At 48.5% G+C, this 19,927-nt stretch overlaps 2 protein-coding genes across 5 annotated transcripts in view; both read right to left on the bottom strand.

The window, feature by feature from the left end:
- Positions 1-440: 440 nt before the first annotated feature.
- Guca2a (guanylate cyclase activator 2A) lies at positions 441-2,173 on the bottom strand. The gene is made up of 3 exons (XM_075945828.1): positions 2,024-2,173; positions 1,074-1,281; positions 441-691 (listed from the first exon to the last, which is right to left on the bottom strand). Exons 1-3 carry the CDS (start codon positions 2,129-2,131, stop codon positions 627-629), a joined length of 381 nt encoding a protein of 126 aa, XP_075801943.1. The 5' UTR covers positions 2,132-2,173; the 3' UTR covers positions 441-626.
- A 9,248-nt stretch (positions 2,174-11,421) lies between these two features.
- The window catches only part of Foxj3 (forkhead box J3), a 107,108-nt gene continuing 98,602 nt past the window's right edge, over positions 11,422-19,927 (bottom strand). For all 4 annotated transcript variants that reach the window (XM_075947114.1, XM_075947118.1, XM_075947116.1 and 1 more), the window contains 4 exons: positions 19,397-19,498; positions 17,618-17,809; positions 15,866-15,973; positions 11,422-14,223 (listed from right to left, as the gene is read on the bottom strand). In XM_075947114.1, coding sequence (XP_075803229.1) covers positions 14,108-14,223; positions 15,866-15,973; positions 17,618-17,809; positions 19,397-19,498 — 518 coding nt within the window. In that variant the 3' untranslated portion in view covers positions 11,422-14,107. The remainder of the gene's footprint in view (positions 14,224-15,865; positions 15,974-17,617; positions 17,810-19,396; positions 19,499-19,927) is intronic.

The following is a 19,927-nucleotide window of genomic DNA, read 5'->3' as shown; positions in this document are numbered from 1 at the left end:
GAGGCACAGACGACCACAAGGCATATAAACATTCTTCTTGGGGAGAATCGGCAAGGCCAAGGGACGCAGCCTGGAACCTTGGCTGCTACCCTAACTAGGCATGCAGGAAGACAGCTGCACGTGCCGCTTCCAGTGGGGTCAAAGGAAGGGCAGAAGCGGCGTGGCTGGGCAGAGGGAGCCGGGTCCTGAGTGGTCGGTCACATGCCTGTATGGGACAAACCAGCCCTGACAGGTTCCTGTCCTCACACTCGGCTTAGCAGCTTGGTGACCCCAGAGAACGTGAGAAAAGGCAAGATTTTACCCTCTCAGGTGGTCCCTTGCCACTCGAGCCTTCCACTTTGCACACTGAACCCGAACTTTCTGAGGGCAGGTGAGTGTCCACAGCGCTGTAGGACCGCAGACCCACAGCGGGGGAAGGAACAGAGGCAAAACGCACCGAGTACCAGAGTCTGGTTTATTGGCCAAGGGTTAGCACAGCCCCCAGGTAGGACTCCCCAGGTAGTTGTCTCCTCAGCCTCCTCCCTGCATGGGCAGGGTAGGTTGAGATGCTGGGGCTGGGAGTTTGTCAGGCCATTGCTTCTAGAAGGTAGCAGGGGCTTCCTCGCTGGCCGAGCAGACAAGGCATCCTAGCATCCGGTGCAGGCAGCATAGGCACAGATCTCACATGTGTTTGGGTCCTGAGCAATGGCCTCTGGTCAAGAGAGAAGACGCCTGGTGAAAAACAGCCACCCTTCCTTCATAGCTCCTCCCTCTTCAACTGGAGTCTGGACATCTCTCAACAGCCACCAAAATTAATCCCAGCAATCCTGTCTTCCCTGACCCTCTGGGCTTTCTGCCTCAAATGGGGCATATGAATTACTGAAGTCAGCCAATCAGAGCAGCTTCTACCCAGAAAGAGGAGATGGACTTATTACCATCACAAGACGGGTCCTTTTAACCCACGCTTCTGAATGAAGGCCTTTCTAAGGGGCTTCAGCGGGTCCCACTTAGGACTGACCAATCAGAGCACGGGGCCTCCTCAAGCACCACCAATCAGAGAACACCCCAGTCACACTAGCCAAGAGGCCACTCACTCAGCCTCCGCAGGATCTCCTCCGCGTTGGGTTTCTGGCAGAGGGGCTTCAGAGCTTCTGGAAAGGCCGAATGGTTGCACAGCGATGGTGTCACAGGCTGAGCAAGCCTGGCGGCGACCCTCCTGTGACTCACCAGCCGGGGCTTTAGTTCCTCTTGGAGGTCCTTAAGCTGTTTGACTGACTCCAGAGGAAAGGAGAGGTCCCCATCCTGAAAGAGACAGCCAGAAGCATGAGGCCAGGCTGCAGGTGGCCCCAGCCTGGGTGGCTCGCTGGGGCAGCATGAGGTCAGACTTCTGTGGCCCTGAGCTTGTAGGAGGCTTGAAGCTCTGCGTTCGTGTAAGAAAAAGGGAAACAGCTGTGGCGAGCCAGAGACGCAGTGACTGACCTGTGAGCAAGCTAGCCCAGACTGTCTTCTCTGGCCAGAGCACCTCCACCCCCAGAAGCAATACAAGGACCCCAGAGGTCTCCCTGAGCACTGCACGATCCCTGTTTGCTGACAGCCAAGCTTGCACCTGCTGTCACTGATAGGTATGTCCAATCCTCCAGGTCTCCAGGAAGCGGAATCAATGCCTAGGACCAATCCTGGTCCTTCAGGCAAGTGTAAGCTGGGGGATCCAGGCCTAGATCGGAGTCCAGTCACGGGTTTGGCTGTTTTGGAAGCTTTGAGAAGCTCACATTTCTGCTCTATGAAATGCCACCAACAATCCCTCCCCCCCAGTGCTGTCGGGTTTCCGTGGGACACGGGGAGCAGCCAGACTCCGGGCTCTATCACTGTCTATCCCAGCTGTTAGTTCTTACTGTCTCTCCAAGTGTTATTTATTTATTTAATTTAGCCTCCACATTTGAAGGAGAAAATTGCATGGCTAGTAGGACTCGAGGGTCCCAGAGGAAGCCCTTCCCTCGTTTCAGGATTCCAAGAATGGTCAGATCAAGTAAGGGTGGGGCCATACCTGCACAGTGACCCCCTCTGCCAGGACAGCCAAGGCACCCAGGAGGCACAGCAGAGAGAGCAAACAGGCGTTCATGGCAGCAGTGTGCAGTGCAGAGAACTGGCCCATGCTGGGTGCCAGGGTAAACAGGGAGACTTTTAAAGAGCCCGGGGGTTACTCAGTAACCCTGGGGCCTTGTCAGCCTCATCTGCTGCCTGCTGAGCCCCATCAGATAAGGCCAAGGGAGCCTGGGAGATAAGAGATCAACAGAGCCCCGGCCCCTCCCTGGGCACTACTTTGACCCCCAGCTGGGCTGGGTCCTGCATTTACTCTGGGCCAGGCCCTGTAGACCCAGCCCTGCCCTTGAAGAAAGAGGCCCAGAAAGGCAACTGTGACGACAATGACAACAGAGACAGGGCCATTAGCATAGGGGTGGGGATCTCCAATTTGGGACAGGAGGTCTCCCCAAGGAGCTCAAGCCAATGCAGAGGCTTGAGGATGGGGTACTTCTGTCCACAGGGGCTGCTAGGAGCCAGAGGTGAGCCGGGCCTGGAAAGTTCAGGGGGGCTGTGAAAAGTGAGCCCCGAGAAAGGAGGAAGGGGAGACTGGGAACACACGACCCAGACACACTCCAGACTTGGTCTCTGTGATTCAAATCTGCCATTCTCAGGCATGCGTTCAAATCCCACCACCTGCCTGGTTTTGATGTGGCAGATGCCTGCCCTCCAAGTCCCACTGTCCCATCAGGTTCTTGACGCAGACCATTGTGAATACCTCCCCAGGTGGCAGATGCCCTCGTGCTGGGTTCTATGCGGACTCCCTAGGCGTTCCATGCAGTTCCTGGCACACAGGAAGCCCTTGCTTAAGGTGCCCATTACCTGAATAGCAGCAGCACCTCCTGGTCCCCATTGTCTCCTCTGATGGCCACCGGCCTAGCCCAGCTACAGCAGGTTCTCAGGTGGTATGGCCCTCTGACCTGCCCCACCCTGCTCTCAGTGACTGAGATGGATCTACGCGCATCTGGGCCCCTCCAAACTGACCCGTTAGGACCGAACATGCCTAATGCAGTGTGTGCCCACTGCAGGACCTAGGGTGTGTGAGCCCCAGGACTCTAAAGAAAGCTATCCTGGGGCCTCCTTTTCTTCCTGCTGCTCCACCCCAAGGGCTACAAATCCAGAAAGTCAGGGTGAGGGACAGCATCCCTGGATGGGAGAGGAGCCTAGGAAGAAGGGACTAGAAAGTGTTTAACCCAGCAGCAGGGGCAGGAAACATTTGGTCCTGCAATGCTGTCCTAAGCTAGACTGGACTTCTGCACCCCCCCCCACACACACACTGTGGGGTCATGTGCAAATGTGTGAATTCACTGAGAAGCGTCATGTATGTACACTGAAGCAGTATGTGTACACACTGAGATGTGTATGTATGTTGAGGTGTGTATTGAAAGACAGGTAGGTATTCTGAAAGAGATTTGTGCAAACGTGTTTGTGTGCGCACTGACGAGTGTTTATGTGCAGGCACTGTGTACCTATGTATGTCTGAGGATGACATAACCGAGGTGTGTGTATATGATTGCATATGCACGTGTACACTAGAGTAGATGAGTCTATGCTAAGGATGAATGTGTGTGCTGAGGTATATGTGTACATGGGGATGTGTATATACTAGGAAGATGTGCATACACTAAAGTATGTGTATTTGTCCTAAAGTGGGGAGGTATGTACTTCAGGAAACAGTGTATCTGTGTGCCTGCAGACAAGTACAGGCGTAACCCATGTGCTCCACAAGGGCGCAGCTAAGCATGGATACACAGTTGCTGGGTACCAGTGAGCTGGGTTGGAGGTGAGGTCACTGTTGCTGCCAATGGGAAGAATGATGTGGTGGGGAAGAGAGAGAGGGGTGCACTGGGGTGGGTTGCAGGGGTGAGCTGGGCTAACGCGAGGACTAGGCAGTCGGTCAGGGGCTGGGAGTTCCTGCTAAGAGTTGGGTCTGGGCGGGACAGTCTGCGATGGAGACTAAGGGGCATGGAGGCTGCGGGGCTGGGTTCGGACTCCTTTGAGTGGAGTTTGCTGGTAAGGTGGGGCTGGGTTTATGATTTGGGTTAGGCCTGGGATGACGTAGGAGCCCAAGACTATGCTGGGATTTGATTTGGCTTTAGGGTGAGACTGTGCTAGCTCAACCTTTTCTGGCTCAAGGTTGCTCTTGTTTTCCCTCCTAAGGTCTGGCTGTGACTGGGCGAGGGGAAGGGGCTTCTACCCCTGCTGCCTCTCCTCCCCAGGAGCTGTTCCATGTGCCTGTTAGGATGAAGCGGTACCACACTGTGGGAAAGAGGAAGTAGCTCTGAGGTCCTATCCCTTTGGGTCTGGCCCTATCCAAGCCCACCGATTCTGTTCTTCCCTTTCCCACTACTGCCCCTGTTCAACCTGTGGCCAGCTCTGAGTTTAGTCCCCTCTTTTTCAGGGAACATATGACATCATCGGCCTACATTGAAGTTGCTAGAACTTGGACCTTAGTTGTGATCCTGGAACCCTAAGCTTTCACCCCGAATCCAGAGGCCTGTCCTCAGCACCCTGCATGCCTTGCTCACTTTGTGACTTGTTTGGGATCCCCAAGGCCACCTCTCCTGGCAAGCTGACACGCTTCCACGGCCTTCCAAGCCACAGTATCTCCTGGACCTGACTGCCTCACCATGTAGGGACAACCAACTGCTGCCCCCAAACCTTGGAGAAAAGCCAGACTGCCTGGCCTGGCTGGCACTCAAGGTCATGATTTAGCCCCTGCTGTGTATACCACTCAATCAGGATCTCAAAGCACTAATCAGGAGTGAGAGCGGAAGCCAGAGCTCAGGTCCTGGAGCTAGGCTGTCTCTAGATTTGGCGTCAGCTTCATCCTTTAAAAGTCACATGACCTGAGTGTCTCAGCTTCTGTGCTGCAGATTCCAGTGTTTTTTTTTTTAGCAACTTCCAGGGGCCCCTGAGCCCCGGAGGTTAGGACCACTCCACTCATCTGCATCCTAGAGGCCTGTCACAATCCGAGCAAGCTTGTGAGAGGCCAGCAACATTAGCTGTATGCTCAATGCTCAGAAAAGGCCCGGAATTCAGTGGATGCCACCATGTCTAGAGGGAATCCAGAAGGTGGCAGGGCTTGTCCCTGATATCCATAGCAGTTAACAACAGTGGCTGACAATTGTTGATACTGACTGGGCCAAGTCCCAGGCAGAGAGCTCTGCAGCTCTGGCTGTCAGACTGTCCTTACCCCCACTGCTGGAAGTTGGGAGGGGTTCTGCCAGATGTGGGGGTACCCTGGGCTTCCCACGGAGACTAACACTATTCCTTCTGACCAGCATATCTGGCTTAAAGGCTGTGTCTGGGTGACCCCATTGTGATTCCCCGGTGTCCATTGGTCAGGTCTACTAGAGACTTAGCCCTCTGGAGACTCCTGCATTTGCCCACAGGCCTAAACCCGAGGAAGGCCCAGAAACAGCTGGAACACACTAAGCCTGACTCGTGTGACCCTGAGAGAGGTGTGGTCTGGTCTGTATGTTAGTCCAACCTGCAAAACTTGTAAACGTGTTTTAGAGGGTACAGCAATCTCTGGTTGCCACGGGAACCCACAGGAAGCCGTAATGGCCTGAGAATTCCAGTGGCTATGAGCCTCTTTAACAGCTTTGGAAAGGAGTAAGAAATCACTGCATAATCCCATTTTGAGGGGTGGGGTGCTAAGCTGAAGCTAAGTGAGATGAAGAACCCCTGACTTCCTGAGGGGGCACACGCACATGGCTGCTGGGTACAGCTGTATTGACTGTGCACTGCAGAAGGGCATAGGGCCAACGGCACACGTGTAAACACAAGTTTTGGCCACCTTCAGCCCAGGGGAAGGCGCATTTTTTCAGATTTACTGCCAGGTGGATTTGGTGACAACTGTGGTCATATAGCTATAAATTCCAGAACTGAATCCAATTTTCTCAAATGCCAAAGAAAAACCTGATCTTCTACTCAGCGCAGTGCAGGGCCTCCTGAACCGCCCCTGGTTGCACACACACACTTCCCCTTCAAGGGAAGACAGCCCGCCGAGTCAGCAATGCCCACGTTGCAGCGGAGAGTGCTCACTGTCACACAGGAAGTGGCAGCTGGTGGGGCTTGAAGGCCCTGGCCAGAGCCCAAGCCCAGTTCTCCCTCCCCCAGGCCCCAGGCTGGTGGGCGCTTTCTCTTGATGCTTCAGGGGGCAGCTGGGGAGTAGAGAGGGTGTGTCTGCTTGTTTGCCCAGCCGAGTCATCCCCCTGTGGTTGGCCCGGATGAGATGATGGACACCCGTTCACCATCTGCTCTGCTCACACACGGCAGCTGCCTCCTCCTCCTCCCCGTCCTGGAGGCATCTCACTGAGACAACCTCCCACCCTCGAGGGCAGGAAGAAGAGACTCAGCTAGAGTGTCCACCCTCAGGAGTGCCGTGCACACACAGGAACCAAGGCCAAGACATGATATGGACTCCTTGTGGGACATGCTAGGAGGCATGAGGGGAAAGCCCGAGGCTGCTCCGAGGCCAGACTACTGCATCCCTGTTGATGGAAATGGTATTTGAAGTGACACATGAAGGATGTAGATCTGGGAGCCCAGGGAAGGAGAGCTGGCCATGGCTGAAGTACAGCAGGGCTCAAACAGCGCCGAGCTTGGGCACTTGCCTCATGACAGTGAGACACAGTTTCAGACCTTGGCAGAGCCACTGTGTACAGAGACGCTCTGGCAGTGGGCTGAGGGTAGCTGGTGAGCAAGCAAACAGGAAGGAAGGGAATGTCCCATCTCAGCAGGTATGGGTGAGGGTGTGGGGGGCAGGGAGACCAGCTGGTTTAGCAACTTGGTCTAGAGTGGAGGGAGGTAGGGAAGAAGGTGCCATGTTGGCTTCTCAACACCAGTCTGAGGTAAGGTGTTCCCATGTCAGAGGATCCTGAGGCTCAGGGAATGTAGTGTCTTGCTCACAAGGAACCCTAGAATCTGACTCCAACCTCATATTCTCTCCATTGCCTTAAGCACCAGTTGTGCCGGGCCCCAAGGTTTGCAGCGATTTGGACTACAGGCCAAAAGATAAGGGATCGGCTTCCGCTAGGATGCGGAAGCCTGGGCACGAGCAGGTGTACGTCTGCCATCTAGGATGCGGAAGCCTGGGCACGCGCAGGTGTACGTCTGCCATCTAGGATGCGGAAGGCTGGGCATGCGCAGGTATACATCTGCCATCTAGGATGCGGAAGGCTGGGCATGCGCAGGTATACATCTGCCATCCAGGATGCAGAAGGCTGGGCATGCGCAGGTATACATCTGCCATCTAGGATGCGGAAGCCTGGGCACGCGCAGGTATACATCTGCCATCTAGCTCAAAACACCACTACCCGTGACAGCGGCAACAGAGACAAGACAGGCAGGTGATGAGAAAAAAATATCTACAGAAGACTCGCAGGGCCCAACCCCAACAGCACCTGGGTAAGAACCGCAATCCCAGATGAGTGTTACTTAGGATACAGGACCCAGGAAGAGAGAGATGCTCCTAAGCAGAATCCAAGGAGTCCGCACCCCCCGACCTGTCCCTCTACCTCCCATCTGTGAGTGACCCTAACAACTGGTGTTAGGATCTCCAGAACCCACATAATGCTGGGTGGGTTGGCAGCCTTGGAAGTGGAGATGGAATCCCCAAACAATTATCAGCGAGCTCTGGGTTTGAGAACCCGTCTCGCTGACCTACATGAACACATAGCCACCTGCGTGTCCATACACACAAACTTGAAAACATGCGCGCACACACACACACACACACACACACACACACACACACACGGAAATGGAAAATAACATCTGCTGCTGACACACGGGGTACACAGTGACATTCATTCACCCATCATGGTGTCTGTCACTCTCGCACACACAGCCTCACACCTATGCCTGAGTGAGCCAGGACCATTCCTGTCACTGAAGCATCACGCAGGCACGGGACAGGAAAAAGCCCTCTGACCTTTGGGGGGCCCGAAGGCAAAGGGGTGACATTCTTCAATAGGGATGTGGACAGGCTCTAGGGTAGGGTGGGCTGGGAAGGAGGTCAAGGGCACCTGACATCACTGTGGAAAAGGAAATAGGCCTCTCTGGAAAACACAGACCGGAATGAGGCAGATCTGGCAGTGTGACCTTTGGGACAGCACTTCACCTCTCAGAGTGGCAATACCCGGCAGTAAAAGGCAGATAATGACACTGACCTCACAGGGAGCCTGGGAGTGCTGAGGCAGATAATGGCTGTCAAGTACCGGGCAGGGAGCTGGCAAATGGTGGCAATAATCATTATGCACTTGACGGAGCTGTGCATGGGGCACCATCCAGGTCCACTCAGGCTCCCAGGCAGGGCTGGGGAGGGAAAGGTGTGGGTTCCGCCTGAGTGGCACCCGTGGGAACAATGTCAGACCTTTCATCAGCAGGTCCGGGGAGACATCCCTGGGGGTGGTGAGCATCATTATGGTCCAGCCACGGCAGCTCTGAAGTAACCCCACATGGCACTTAGGCTGAGAACTCCAGCCAGCAGTTACCACACGACAGGAGGGGACGGAGATGGGGTTGGATCCTCTTCCTTTGTAAGCTCTGGGGGCTGCAGAGGGGCAGCAAGAAAGAACCCATCAGGAAAAGAGGCAGCACCGCCCCCTGGTGGTCACAGGCATTTCCTGCAGCCTTTGCTTACATGACTTCTGTTTTCTTGTTTTTCCAGAAAGGGTTTCTCTGTGTAGTCCTGGCTGTCCTGGAACAAACTCTGTAGACCAGGCTGGCCTTAAACTCAGAGATCCACCTGCCCCGGCCTCTTGAGTGCTGGGATTAAAGATGTGTGCCATGATTTTAAAGACTTACTATTTTAAAATTATGTATGTATGTCTGTTGTGCATGAGGGCACTGGATCCTCCTGGAGCTGAAATTACAGGTAGTTGTGAGCCACTCAATCCGCCTGACACAGGGAGAGGGAAAAAAAACTAGGGTCCCCCAAAGGAGACCACATTTTTAGCCACCAAGTCTCTGCAGCCCTGCCTTTCTGAAGCTCTTCGCTCTACTCTGGGCAGTTAGGAAGACCCGGGAGAGACAGCAACCTGATGAGAAGCAGAGATCCAAGGCTACTTGGACTAGCTTTGAAGTCAGCCCTACTGCTGCTATTACCAGCTCTGACCCTGGGCAGTTAGTTATTGCTCTGTGCTGCAGACGCTGTATTCGTTTCTTTTGAGAAAGAGTCTCTCTGTACAGCCCTAGCTGTCCTGAACAAGCTGTGCAGACCAGACTAGCCTTAAACTCAGAGATCCTCTTGCCTCTGCGGCCCGAGTGCCTAGATTAAGGGCCAGCACCACAACCTCACAGTGGAGATAGCACAGTCAGGCCCAGGGATTGTTTTCAAAGAGCGAATATGAAGATCAGTTCCAGGTATTTGGGATAAACAGCAGCTGTGCATCCTGTACTCCTGGGGTCCACATTCTTTGGGACACTGCTCAAGAGCTGGGGAACTGGTGGTTGCATGTAGTCAACTGCTGTTCCCATGCTGATTTGTCAACTGATGGTATTTGGCGGGGGGGGGGGGGGGGGCAGTGCACAGGAAGAAGTTAAAAAATCTCTCTCTTGAATCTACTCCAGAAGAAACCAATGCAGAGACTGCCTTGGCTAGCCAACGTGCTGTCTGCTGTACTTGGCTGCTGCAATCCATCCCCAAGCTCCAGAGGGGCTACTGACTTGACTCCAAGGGAAATACACACATTCATGGTGAAATGCTCTGCTCATACGCACGATTCCTCTGATGCAGCCCTAATATTTAAGTCTCTGTGCTCTTGCAGAGCACGCTGCAGTTGCGGCATCCCTCACTTCTCCAAAGTTGCCCCCTCTTCACACCACAGGGCCATGACACCCACCACACCAGCAGGTTACAGCAGATCAGGGAGTCAGTCAGAGGACAACTCCTAGCACTAGCTGAGGGGTCTGAATTCAAGCCATCAATCCTTGGGGGCAAGTGGCTTTACCTCTTGAGCCATCCCCTCCCACCTGCTTACAGGAAGGAAGTCCCAACTGCTGCTAGGTCAACGAGTCTCAATCCTTTCACTCAGTTTTCCCTCAGTAGCTGTGGGACTTGGAACAAGCTGCTTCCTTTTCTGGGTCTGAATGCTCAACAAAATATGACGGTAGGGGCTAGAGAGATGGCTCAGCAGTTGAGAGCGCTTGAGGCTCTTCCAGAGGTCCTGGGTTCAATTCCTAGCACCCACGTGACAGCTCACAGTTATCTGTAACTACAATTCCAGGGGATCCGAATCTGTATGACTTCATATATATATATGCAGGCAAAACACCAACACATAGGAAATTAAAAAAAATTAAAAATATGATGGTAGCATTAATTACTTTTCTAAGGCCCTTACCAGCGTGAAGTTTATGAAGACTGACTGAGCTCCGTGGTTTGTCCAGGACACTATACCCAGCTGGCACAGGTCACATGTTAAGACCAGCCCTCAGAGTTACATGTTACAGCTGAGAGAAAAACATATGCAGCACAATGACTATTTCCACTTCCTCTGAGCAGGTAGGCAAGGCATATCCTAGCTGCACACCGATCAATACTAGGTGACCAAAACTTGCCTGCAATGGAAACATAGCCCAGGCTTGCCCTCTAAGAGATCTGTGCACAAACACACACACACACACACACACACACACACAATGGTGAGCGTCACTATCCTTGGTTTTGGCAAATGGTGCAGTTGAAAAGAACCTTGGAGTCTCCCCAGATGAACCATCCTAAGTCCATGACTAGAGTAAGAGCTGAGGCAAGCTCTCTCTCCTTCCCGAGCCTGCTCCTATCTGCAAACACAGACACTGGTGCTCCTGCAGTGTGCACAGGATAACTCAGAAGCTTTGACAAACTACTGCCAGAGTGGTAGGAAGGAAGCTCTGCTCTCTCGGATAAAAGGAGATTCCATGTCCACATGCAGGTCTACTGCTGAGCCTCTTGGAACCTGCATCCAATGCAGCCCTGAGCAAGGTGTGCACCAGTGTCCGGAGACTAAACGCTGGCCTGAGGACCTCTGGAGGCTGACTTCAATGCCTTCTCTCAAGGGGCATTTCTATGTCACTATTCTCCTCCTTACCAGGGAAACTTCCAAGGAGGTGGCGTCTGGGCCAGGTGCTGCTTGCTCCTTGTCCTGGGCAAGTCTATATTCACTAAAGGCAGAACTGTGATTCTCTCATCTCTGATTTTTCCTTGGAGAGTTTTCCCCACGTGTCGGCTCAGGAAAGCGATTCAACATCTTTAAGCTTAATGTTAAGGTAGCAAAGCATGGGCACAGTCTCAAACGCCTAAGGGCTCCATGGCCTGGCCTCCAATCTGGCTCCTTCAGCTACAGCAAATGACACAGACCATCAGGTTGCAAATACAGTTATCATAATATATTTATTTTAAGTGCCATCCATGCATATCAGTTCTGGCAGCGACAATCCTAATGACACTTGGGATATTTCTTTACAGCACTAAACGGTTACAAAGAATGGGTGCCACTCACCATCGGCAGAATATGAAATCGTGCAATAGGAAAACTGTAGAAACATTAAAACACTGACTGTCCAACAGCAGCACAGAGAGCAGGTTGTTTCTGCACAAAAGCCAATGCATGTCACCACATATATACAATATAGGTATGTACACATCACCCTCTTGATGAACATATCAAAATACTCTATTCCATTTGAAATTATCCCAAGATCGATTCCCTCCCACTTCAAAGGACATTTGAGAAACATGTATTAAATATTTACATAAACACACAAGAATACATTTACATTTCAAACACTGCCACAAATGCCAGTCGGACTCTTCTCCTGGACAGAGCACCCCATCTGTTTATGTACGTTTATTAGTCTTTACCCCAAAGTCTCCAGTCAATTTAAACCCAAGGGAACTTGTTCTGTATCATCAATTACCAAGAGAAATGGCCACTAGAGGGACTCTGCACCCACCAGGTAGCCCAGCCTGGCCACAGCCCACTGGGGCCTGCTCTGAGTCCTTGGGAACAGGGATCACAGAAGAGTGATGAGTCTGGTCTCAAGTGCCATTATTGGTTAGTTCAAATATTAATAAATATGTCAATCACTGCAAATCAGTAAATAATTGCCAAATGGGAAATGAGCTTCACATAATTTGTATAATCACGATCACTGGTCCTACCCAAGCATTCTGTTTCAGAGACTGCAGTACTCCAACACCCAGTTATTTAAAGTGCACACTGCTAGTAGCAATCCTAGTCATGGAGCAGCTGTTTTGGTGTAGAGGAAACAAGAGACCTGGGTAAACTACTGGGAACTCCATCTTCCCATGCTTTCCTCTGCAGGTGGCCATCTCATCTCACCTGGTCCTTCTGAGAGGAACTGTTGGCTGCTGTTTCAAAATCCTCTGGTGTTCACTAATATGAGGGGCTGGACCTGAGCTTCCTTTTCATGCCAAGTGGGACCCAAACAACAGAGATGCATAAAACTTCTTTCTTCCCAGCCCTCCATGGCTTCCCAGTGATTCGTTCAAGGCAAAACTCCATTAATAGATAAAAAGATCTCTCTCTCTCTCTCTCTCTCACACACACACACACTCACACACACTCACACAATCTTTGTTCAAGTAGAGATCACTCAACCACAGACTTGCTGAGGCTTAGTTAACATGATTTAGCATTGCTAAGCCCAGAGACAACGACAAGCAACTGGTGAGCAGTTATTTCTCCTTGATGTGACAGAATCTATTTCCTCATTAAAACAGATTTCTCTCCTGTAAAGAACCAATTAAAAGTCTATTCACTGTGGGGAAGAGAATCTCCTATTTTCATTATAAAATCAACACATCAACCCATGCAAACTGTGATATACAACGAGACAAAGCAACTGATAAAAGCTCCAAGGTATTTGTCAGGCACACACAGACCCAACAACAAGTCATACAGTCTGCATTCAAGACTGAAGCAGGCAGTTCCTTCCAGCATTACCTAAGACAGTGAGTGAGAACACTGCTGTATAAACCCGGCCTCTATGTCCTGTTGCCTAAATAGACTCGGATTCAAGTCCAGGAAATTCCTATGTAGCTATTAAGTCTCCATCAGCAGGAAGGCTAAGTAAGACAGGAAGCGTACTCACCTGGTAAAAGGAGTGATGATAACGAGAATGACAAATGTTTCTGATTGTCTTTGTCTGTAAACTTTTATCCAGAAAAAAAACAACAACCATGCTTCCAGACAAATTTCTCCCTAGTGAACCCAAAAGAGCTGTGCATTCACAGAAAGTAGCAATAAATATTAAAATAACACTTTTGAATAATAAATACTTAAATGAATATGGAGACATTGATTTGTTTGAAAAGCCAAGCAATACCTAGCTTCAATCAGTTCACACATCTCAGAGCTGTCAGAATGCAGCTGAGGAAACACGCTGGCGAGGAACACACGCTCTACAACTCCCTGTGGACAAGCCTGCTCAGGAACAACAGACCCTCTGCACTGCGGAGAGCACCAACTCCAGACTCCTTGACTGAACTCGCTAGAATTCACGATTACTCCTATTTTTGAAGATTAAAAAGGAAACTGGGCTTTGGAAAGACCGATTTCCTTTCAGCTCCCTACATCATCTGAAAGCATCCTGCAGAAATGGCCTAACAAGGAATAAAAACTGACAGTAACTTTCTTGTCAAGACACAATAATCCAATTAGAAAAAACTTGAAGCCTTTCAGTAATATTTGTACACATATTTACACATATGTATCTATAAACTGCTTGCAGCAAAATAGGCTCTGTCTGAAAAATCAGTCTGGCACTTGTGGTTAACATCAAACTGACACGAATATGCAAAAAGCTGTCCAAATCACAACAGTTCGGGGCTACAGAGGGCACTGGCGGGAGACACACATGTAGTTCTTGCTTGGGTCAGGTAAAAGCAGTAAGTTACCCAGCTAGAATCTCTGATTGTCTTCAAAAGTAATTTAGATAGCACTGGTAACATTGCTTTGTTTTCTCATCTGGACTCTAATCCTTCCTTTCACTGAACAGAAAGGATGCTGGAGTCGCCTGTCTTGCAGAAACAAGCCTACACTATTGAATCCCAATCAAAGTCATCCTGGATATCATCTGGAGGCAAAGAGCGCCGCATCTGGAAGGCTTGGGAAGGCATCATATGCTGCTGGTTCATGGCTCCGTGATGGCCTAGAAAGAAGAAGTCAGTGTCAGCAGGGACCTGGGTAGGGAAGTCAGGAAGAGAACAACTAGCCCCTAGGGCATGCCTGGAACAGCGACACTACCTAGAATCCATCAAAAGCCTTCACAAAACTGGAGGAACAAAGTTGTTCTTCCAGTTCTTATTTTCTAGTAAGGAGAATAGGGTTAAAGAAATTGAACAAAACTCCAGGTATACATACATATATTCTCAACACTCAGAGGAGACAGAAGCAGAAGGATCATGGATTCAAGACCAGTCTGGGATACACAGACTGAATCCAAACACACAGATTTAAACCCAGTCCATCTGAATCTAAAAACAACAGTCTTCTGTTTTATTAGCCTGCAGTAAGGAAGGCATGAGAAAAATGCTGACCGTCATTTAATAAGTCCTCTCTTTCTAGTGTGTTTCAATAACATCAATCAATATTATCAGAGGGGGCTGGAGAGATGACTCCACTGTTAGAACTGGAGCACTGGCTGTCCTTTCAGAAGACCCAGCTTCTATTCCCAGCACCCACATGATGGCTTACAACTCCAAGTCCACTATATCTGACACACTCTTCTGACCTCCTTGGGCAACAGACACACTCAAGTGGCACACAGGCAAAACACTCATACGCCTAAATTTTATTTTAATTGATAAAAAGTCATTGGTGTACCACTGAAGTTAGACTGGGACATAAGAAAAATTTACTAACAGTGGTCCTTTCTATTATTTTAACAGTGGTCCTTTCTATTATTAGAACTTAATCAAATCCTTTGAAATGCTGTAAAATTCATACTGGAATATTATTGTTGTTTGTACTCTTAAAAACAAAATTTAAAACTACCTGTCAATTATTTTTCTCGTGAATCTTTTAACATACAATTACAAAATGCTAAGACTTTCAGTGTATCACATTATGGAAATGCCAATGTGTCTTTAAGAAAAGGATAAATCCCTCACTGCATGTCAGGCACTAATTTGATGCCAAAGCAGGAGAATGGCAATCAAGCTTTTGGCTTGAGCTCTACCCACAGTATTGATGTACCTATGTTTTTCTGTGTGTGCACGTGCACACACCATGTATGCGTGTAACAGCAGATGCATTGTTACCCTCATCCAGAAAACATCACTGAGTACAGCCCCTTCCTTTCCCACTGCTTGGCATACACAACTCTATCCAGGTCTCATACACCCTCATTGGCAAAGACTGCTTACTGTCTTATCTCAGAGAGGTAAAGTGAATGGCAGTGTCAGGACCTGAGTCTCAGTACAACTGCTCATCAGCCTGGGAGTTCTTGGCAGCTTTTCTCTGGACCGCAGTTCCTCATCTAGGTTCCTTCCAGTTTTAACAGCATGCCCTAGTCTCCTGACTACTTGCAACTTATAATACCTTCTGCCTGGGTACTATAGTTGGATTATTTCTTTGGAATCAATGGAACAGAATCCACAGAAGCAGCTAGTCGAAGCAGGCCTCTGAAAGCTGCATCAAGTTCTATCAAAGCAAAAAAATCCTTCAAGATACTCTGCACCTCAGGCCGTAAAAAGAGCTCATGCCTTCTCAGAGTAGCCTCATTTTCTACAAGGCAGCTCTAGCTTGTCAGTGTTAAACTCTAGGTCCCAAATGTAGTACACAGACACTACCTGCCATCGTAGCTCCTGGAGTGCTGAGCGCCTGTGGGATGTGAGGATAACCAGGGGGTGGCATCACCGAGGGAGGGAGATTTTGCCTGGAATCTATGTATAAATTTCCTAATCAAATTAAAAAACAGAAGAAGAGAAAACATGTTACCACTGTCAGCAAAACAAAGCAAGCATAAGAATCTTGATGGTTAAGCCTATGAAGTCAAGTAGGTAAGGTAATCAGAGTGAAGAGGGAAATGCCTTCTGAAATGCAGTTGGTCAGTGAAATGGTACCTTGCTAGGCATTGAGCACACCGGTATAAGTTCATAGGCAAGGACATCTATAATTGTCACTTCATTAAAGTTCAAAATTATATCCATGTTCATGACTTCACTTGAACCTCCCACTACCCACACAGACAGCCAGACAGGAATCACTCACTTCTTTCTACAGTGGGTCAAAGGAAGCTCAAAATTTTAAGCAGGCTCCCCCAGGGGACAAATCTTGTAGATCCAGGACTTAAAATCAAGGTGTCTTGGCTCAAAAACTCTTTTTACTGCTGCCCACTTCTCTACTGCCCTGGATATTCCCCTTGACTGTTTGAGCGGGCATAGGCTGATTAACTGAGAGGCCAAGACACAAAGCAACAGTAAAGACATGTGTTAGGGCACAGCTAAGCCAAGCAAAGGTGACTTTAAATTGTAAATTTAAACAAGTTTGCAGATGAAAAGCACAGACCTCATTTCAATGGAATTTCAGGGGACTCAAGGCATTTTCACTGACAAGAGCCACCAAGTTAGGGTTGGGGTTAACAGCTCAAAAGGATCAAGTACGAGGGAAACAGCATCATGACGACCCCCCCCCCCCCCCATAATCTAGGGAGAAAGGCCATAAAACTAGCCCGCATCCTACTACCTGGAATCTTGAGAAGGTCATGTCATAGGGACGCTAGTGTCTCACATAACTTACACTTGAATTCAACCAATGCAATGAGACTATATAGAGCAACTACTACTATGGTCCCTAAGAAGGAAAGAAAAGCACTAGATTTGGCTGCTCCCAAATTTTCAGTAACTACAGGAAAGCCAAACTTGTACCCAGGCTTGAGATGTCCTCAGAGATGACCTAGTCCGACATCCCTTCTATTCCATACATGGGGAAACAGGAGTAGAGAAGAAATTTGCCAGAGGCAGGAACAGACTCTAAGTCTAAGCCCCAGGTCATTACTGCCAAAATAATTTGCTGAAATCCTGTCACATTCCTAACACTTTCACAGGGAAAAATAAAATAAACAAACAAACAAAAAAAGTCATAATTTCTCATTTTTCTATGCCCTCATTACAGAGCCTCACAATGATAACCTGACACTGTGTGTATTCTTTTTTTTTCATTGTGTGTATTCTTCAAAAGAAACTTCAAGTTTTAATTTTAACATCCTCAGAAGGTTTAACTTTTTGATTTTTGATGCAAGTCTACACAAATTTAAAGTGAAATAATTTCATAACTATGTTTTTTAGAAAACACAAGCATCTTTTACAGACTTGTTTAATAACAATGAAAAGTTATAAATGACAAAGGACAGCAGCACATAACTCACACAATCACAAAAGATAGCCTGTCACCTCAAAATTTGAAAAACACACTTAAACCATTTGCCATCACTCATTTCTGACAAATAACACAACGTAGATGGGTCAACATCACCCTGAGTGACACGTCACACACCTGTTGACTAAGACAGTGAATTTATGTATGTGCACATAGGACCATACCTGCCCCAATGTGTTGGGAAGGCTTTGCTGGGTGCATGGCACCATGACAGACGTTCTGTTGAACATTGCTCTGTGAGTGGATAAGGCCAGTCTGTGTGAAGAACTGATTAAGAGAGGAACAGAGATCAGCAAACTGAACCTGATCTAATGACCAGTTCTTGAGATCCGCCTGCCTCATACTCTCCATCAGACCTACAAGGAAAGATGGGGATACAGTGAGCACAACTCTAACACTGCAGGAACACCAATACAAGTCTTCTCAATCCCCAGTCTCCATCACTCAGGTCCTCTGATGTGGCAGTTGCTTGTGCAATGAAAAGTGATATTTTATGATACTTAAGATTACCCAAGGGGCTCACAGTCCTAGGTTTGAAACACTCAGACCTGGATTCAATCCCCAAAACCTGCATTTTAAAAAGGGGGCCAGATTTGGTGGTATACTTGTAATCATGGTGCTTGCTCCCAAAGACAGGTCCTTGGAACTCACTGGCCAGTCAGTCTAGCCTACTTAGTAAGCTCCAGGCCTGTGAGAAACCCTGTCTCAAAAAAGGGGGTAGAGCTGTATGAGGGCCTGAGTTTGGATTCCCCAGAACCTGACTAAAAGTGAGTACTGGCACATGCCTATGAAAACAAAACAAAACATGATGGTCACAACACACGAGGAAAACCACTCTAGGTAAAGCAGTAAGCTTCAGGTTCAACGAGAAACCCTGACGTCCCCCCGCCCCCAAAAAAAGGTGGAGAAAAGTTATCAACGCCTGGCCTGCATGTGTGCAAGCATACCCACACATACCATACATACACACAAATTAGGCCAAAGAGATGGCTTGTTGTGGGATAAGTTTTTAAACATTGTGAACATGTTTCTCTGTCCAAGGTGCTTTCTGATAGGTTTAATAAAAAGCTGAATGGCCAATAGCTAGCCAGTAGGGAATAGGCAGCAATTCCAGGGAAAGGGGGGGAACTCGAGAAGAAACTGAGGCGCATGGATACAGTATGGAAGAGAAGTAATGAGCTACGTGGCAAAAACATAGATTAATATAAACAGGTTAATTGAAATTACATGAGCTAGTTGGAAACATACCTAAGCTAAAGTCAAGCATTCATAGCTAATAAAAAGCCTCTGTGTTATTATTTGGGGGGCTGGCGGTCTAAATAAAGTCCAATGAGAAAGCTTGCTACAATGGCTCAGCTGATAAAAGTGCTTGTTATTTCTACTTGTTAGGAGTCTATGGTAGAAAAACAGAATTGATTCCCAAGAATCATCCTCTGATATGTACATATGCACCTTGTGCATATGGATACATGTGTGTGTTGGCACTCCTTATACACATACTAGACACATAAAATAAGACATGGGGGGATAAAAGTAAAAGGTGAACCGCACCTGGGGAACAACACTTGTGATTGTCCCATGGGCTCAAAAAGAAAACTGATTCTTTCAAACATGGCTAATATTCCTGCAGAACTTTTATATGTAATGTTTTCCTACACCAACTGGCTAATTTATTAGAAGTTTTTTATAAATAATGTCCATTAACACAACCACTACCAATGTGTTCTCTCTTCCTCCCCCTCCCCCCATCTCATTTGCTATGCTATGTAGTCTATAGCAGGCTTCACTTTTAGCAATTCTCCTACCTCTGCTCACCAAATGCTGGAAGAGCAGACATACCAACATACCTGGTAGGAGATGTTGATTTCAACAACAAAGATACAGTGTTTCAGAGAAAATAGATTCATGGTATTTGGTTCTGTGTGAAAGAACCCAACCCTTACCTTGGAACTGGGAAAGGTCTACATCTGACCAGTTAACACTGCTGGCAATTCGACAGCTTTCCTTCAGCATGTCAAGTGTTGCATACCAATCACTTGAGACACCTACAAAGTAAGGTGACAATACTGTTAACACTGGGATAGTGACTGCTGGAAGAATACATACAGAAGACAGTGAGTGGCCTTATTTCTGACACTGGCTGATCCTGTCTAGTCTTTGATGGTGGCGCACGCCTTTAATCCCAGCACTCGGGAGGCAGAGCCAGGCGGATCTCTGTGAGTTCGAGACCAGCCTGGTCTACAGAGCTAGTTCCAGGACAGGCTCCAAAGCCACAGAGAAACCCTGTCTCGAAAAACAACAACAAAAAAAAAAAAAAAGAAAAAAGAAAAAAAGAAAGGGATGTTTGCCAATTATATCAGGCTTTGAATCAACTTCCTCTGAGTTCCACGTCTCTCCATTTTTCAAGGAAAATAAAGAGAACACCGACAGGCAGTGTAAGATCCTGGCAATGAACTTAAGGTTTTAATACTGGT

This window comes from Microtus pennsylvanicus, chromosome 13, assembly GCF_037038515.1.
Source record: "Microtus pennsylvanicus isolate mMicPen1 chromosome 13, mMicPen1.hap1, whole genome shotgun sequence".
NCBI classification, from domain to species: Eukaryota; Metazoa; Chordata; class Mammalia; order Rodentia; family Cricetidae; genus Microtus; species Microtus pennsylvanicus.
Note: the sequence above shows the minus strand (reverse complement) of the source record. Positions and strands in the feature narration are given on the sequence as shown.

Bases quoted from the DNA above. Each gene is read 5' to 3' on its own strand.
- Guca2a (XM_075945828.1), bottom strand. From the start codon at position 2,131: ATGGGCCAGTTCTCTGCACTGCACACTGCTGCCATGAACGCCTGTTTG. The intron at 1,282-2,023 runs GTATGGCCCCAC...TGTCTCTTTCAG, and splicing joins CAGAGGGGGTCACTGTGCAG to GATGGGGACCTCTCCTTTCC. The intron at 692-1,073 runs GTGAGTGGCCTC...TCTCTTGACCAG, and splicing joins GGAGATCCTGCGGAGGCTGA to AGGCCATTGCTCAGGACCCA.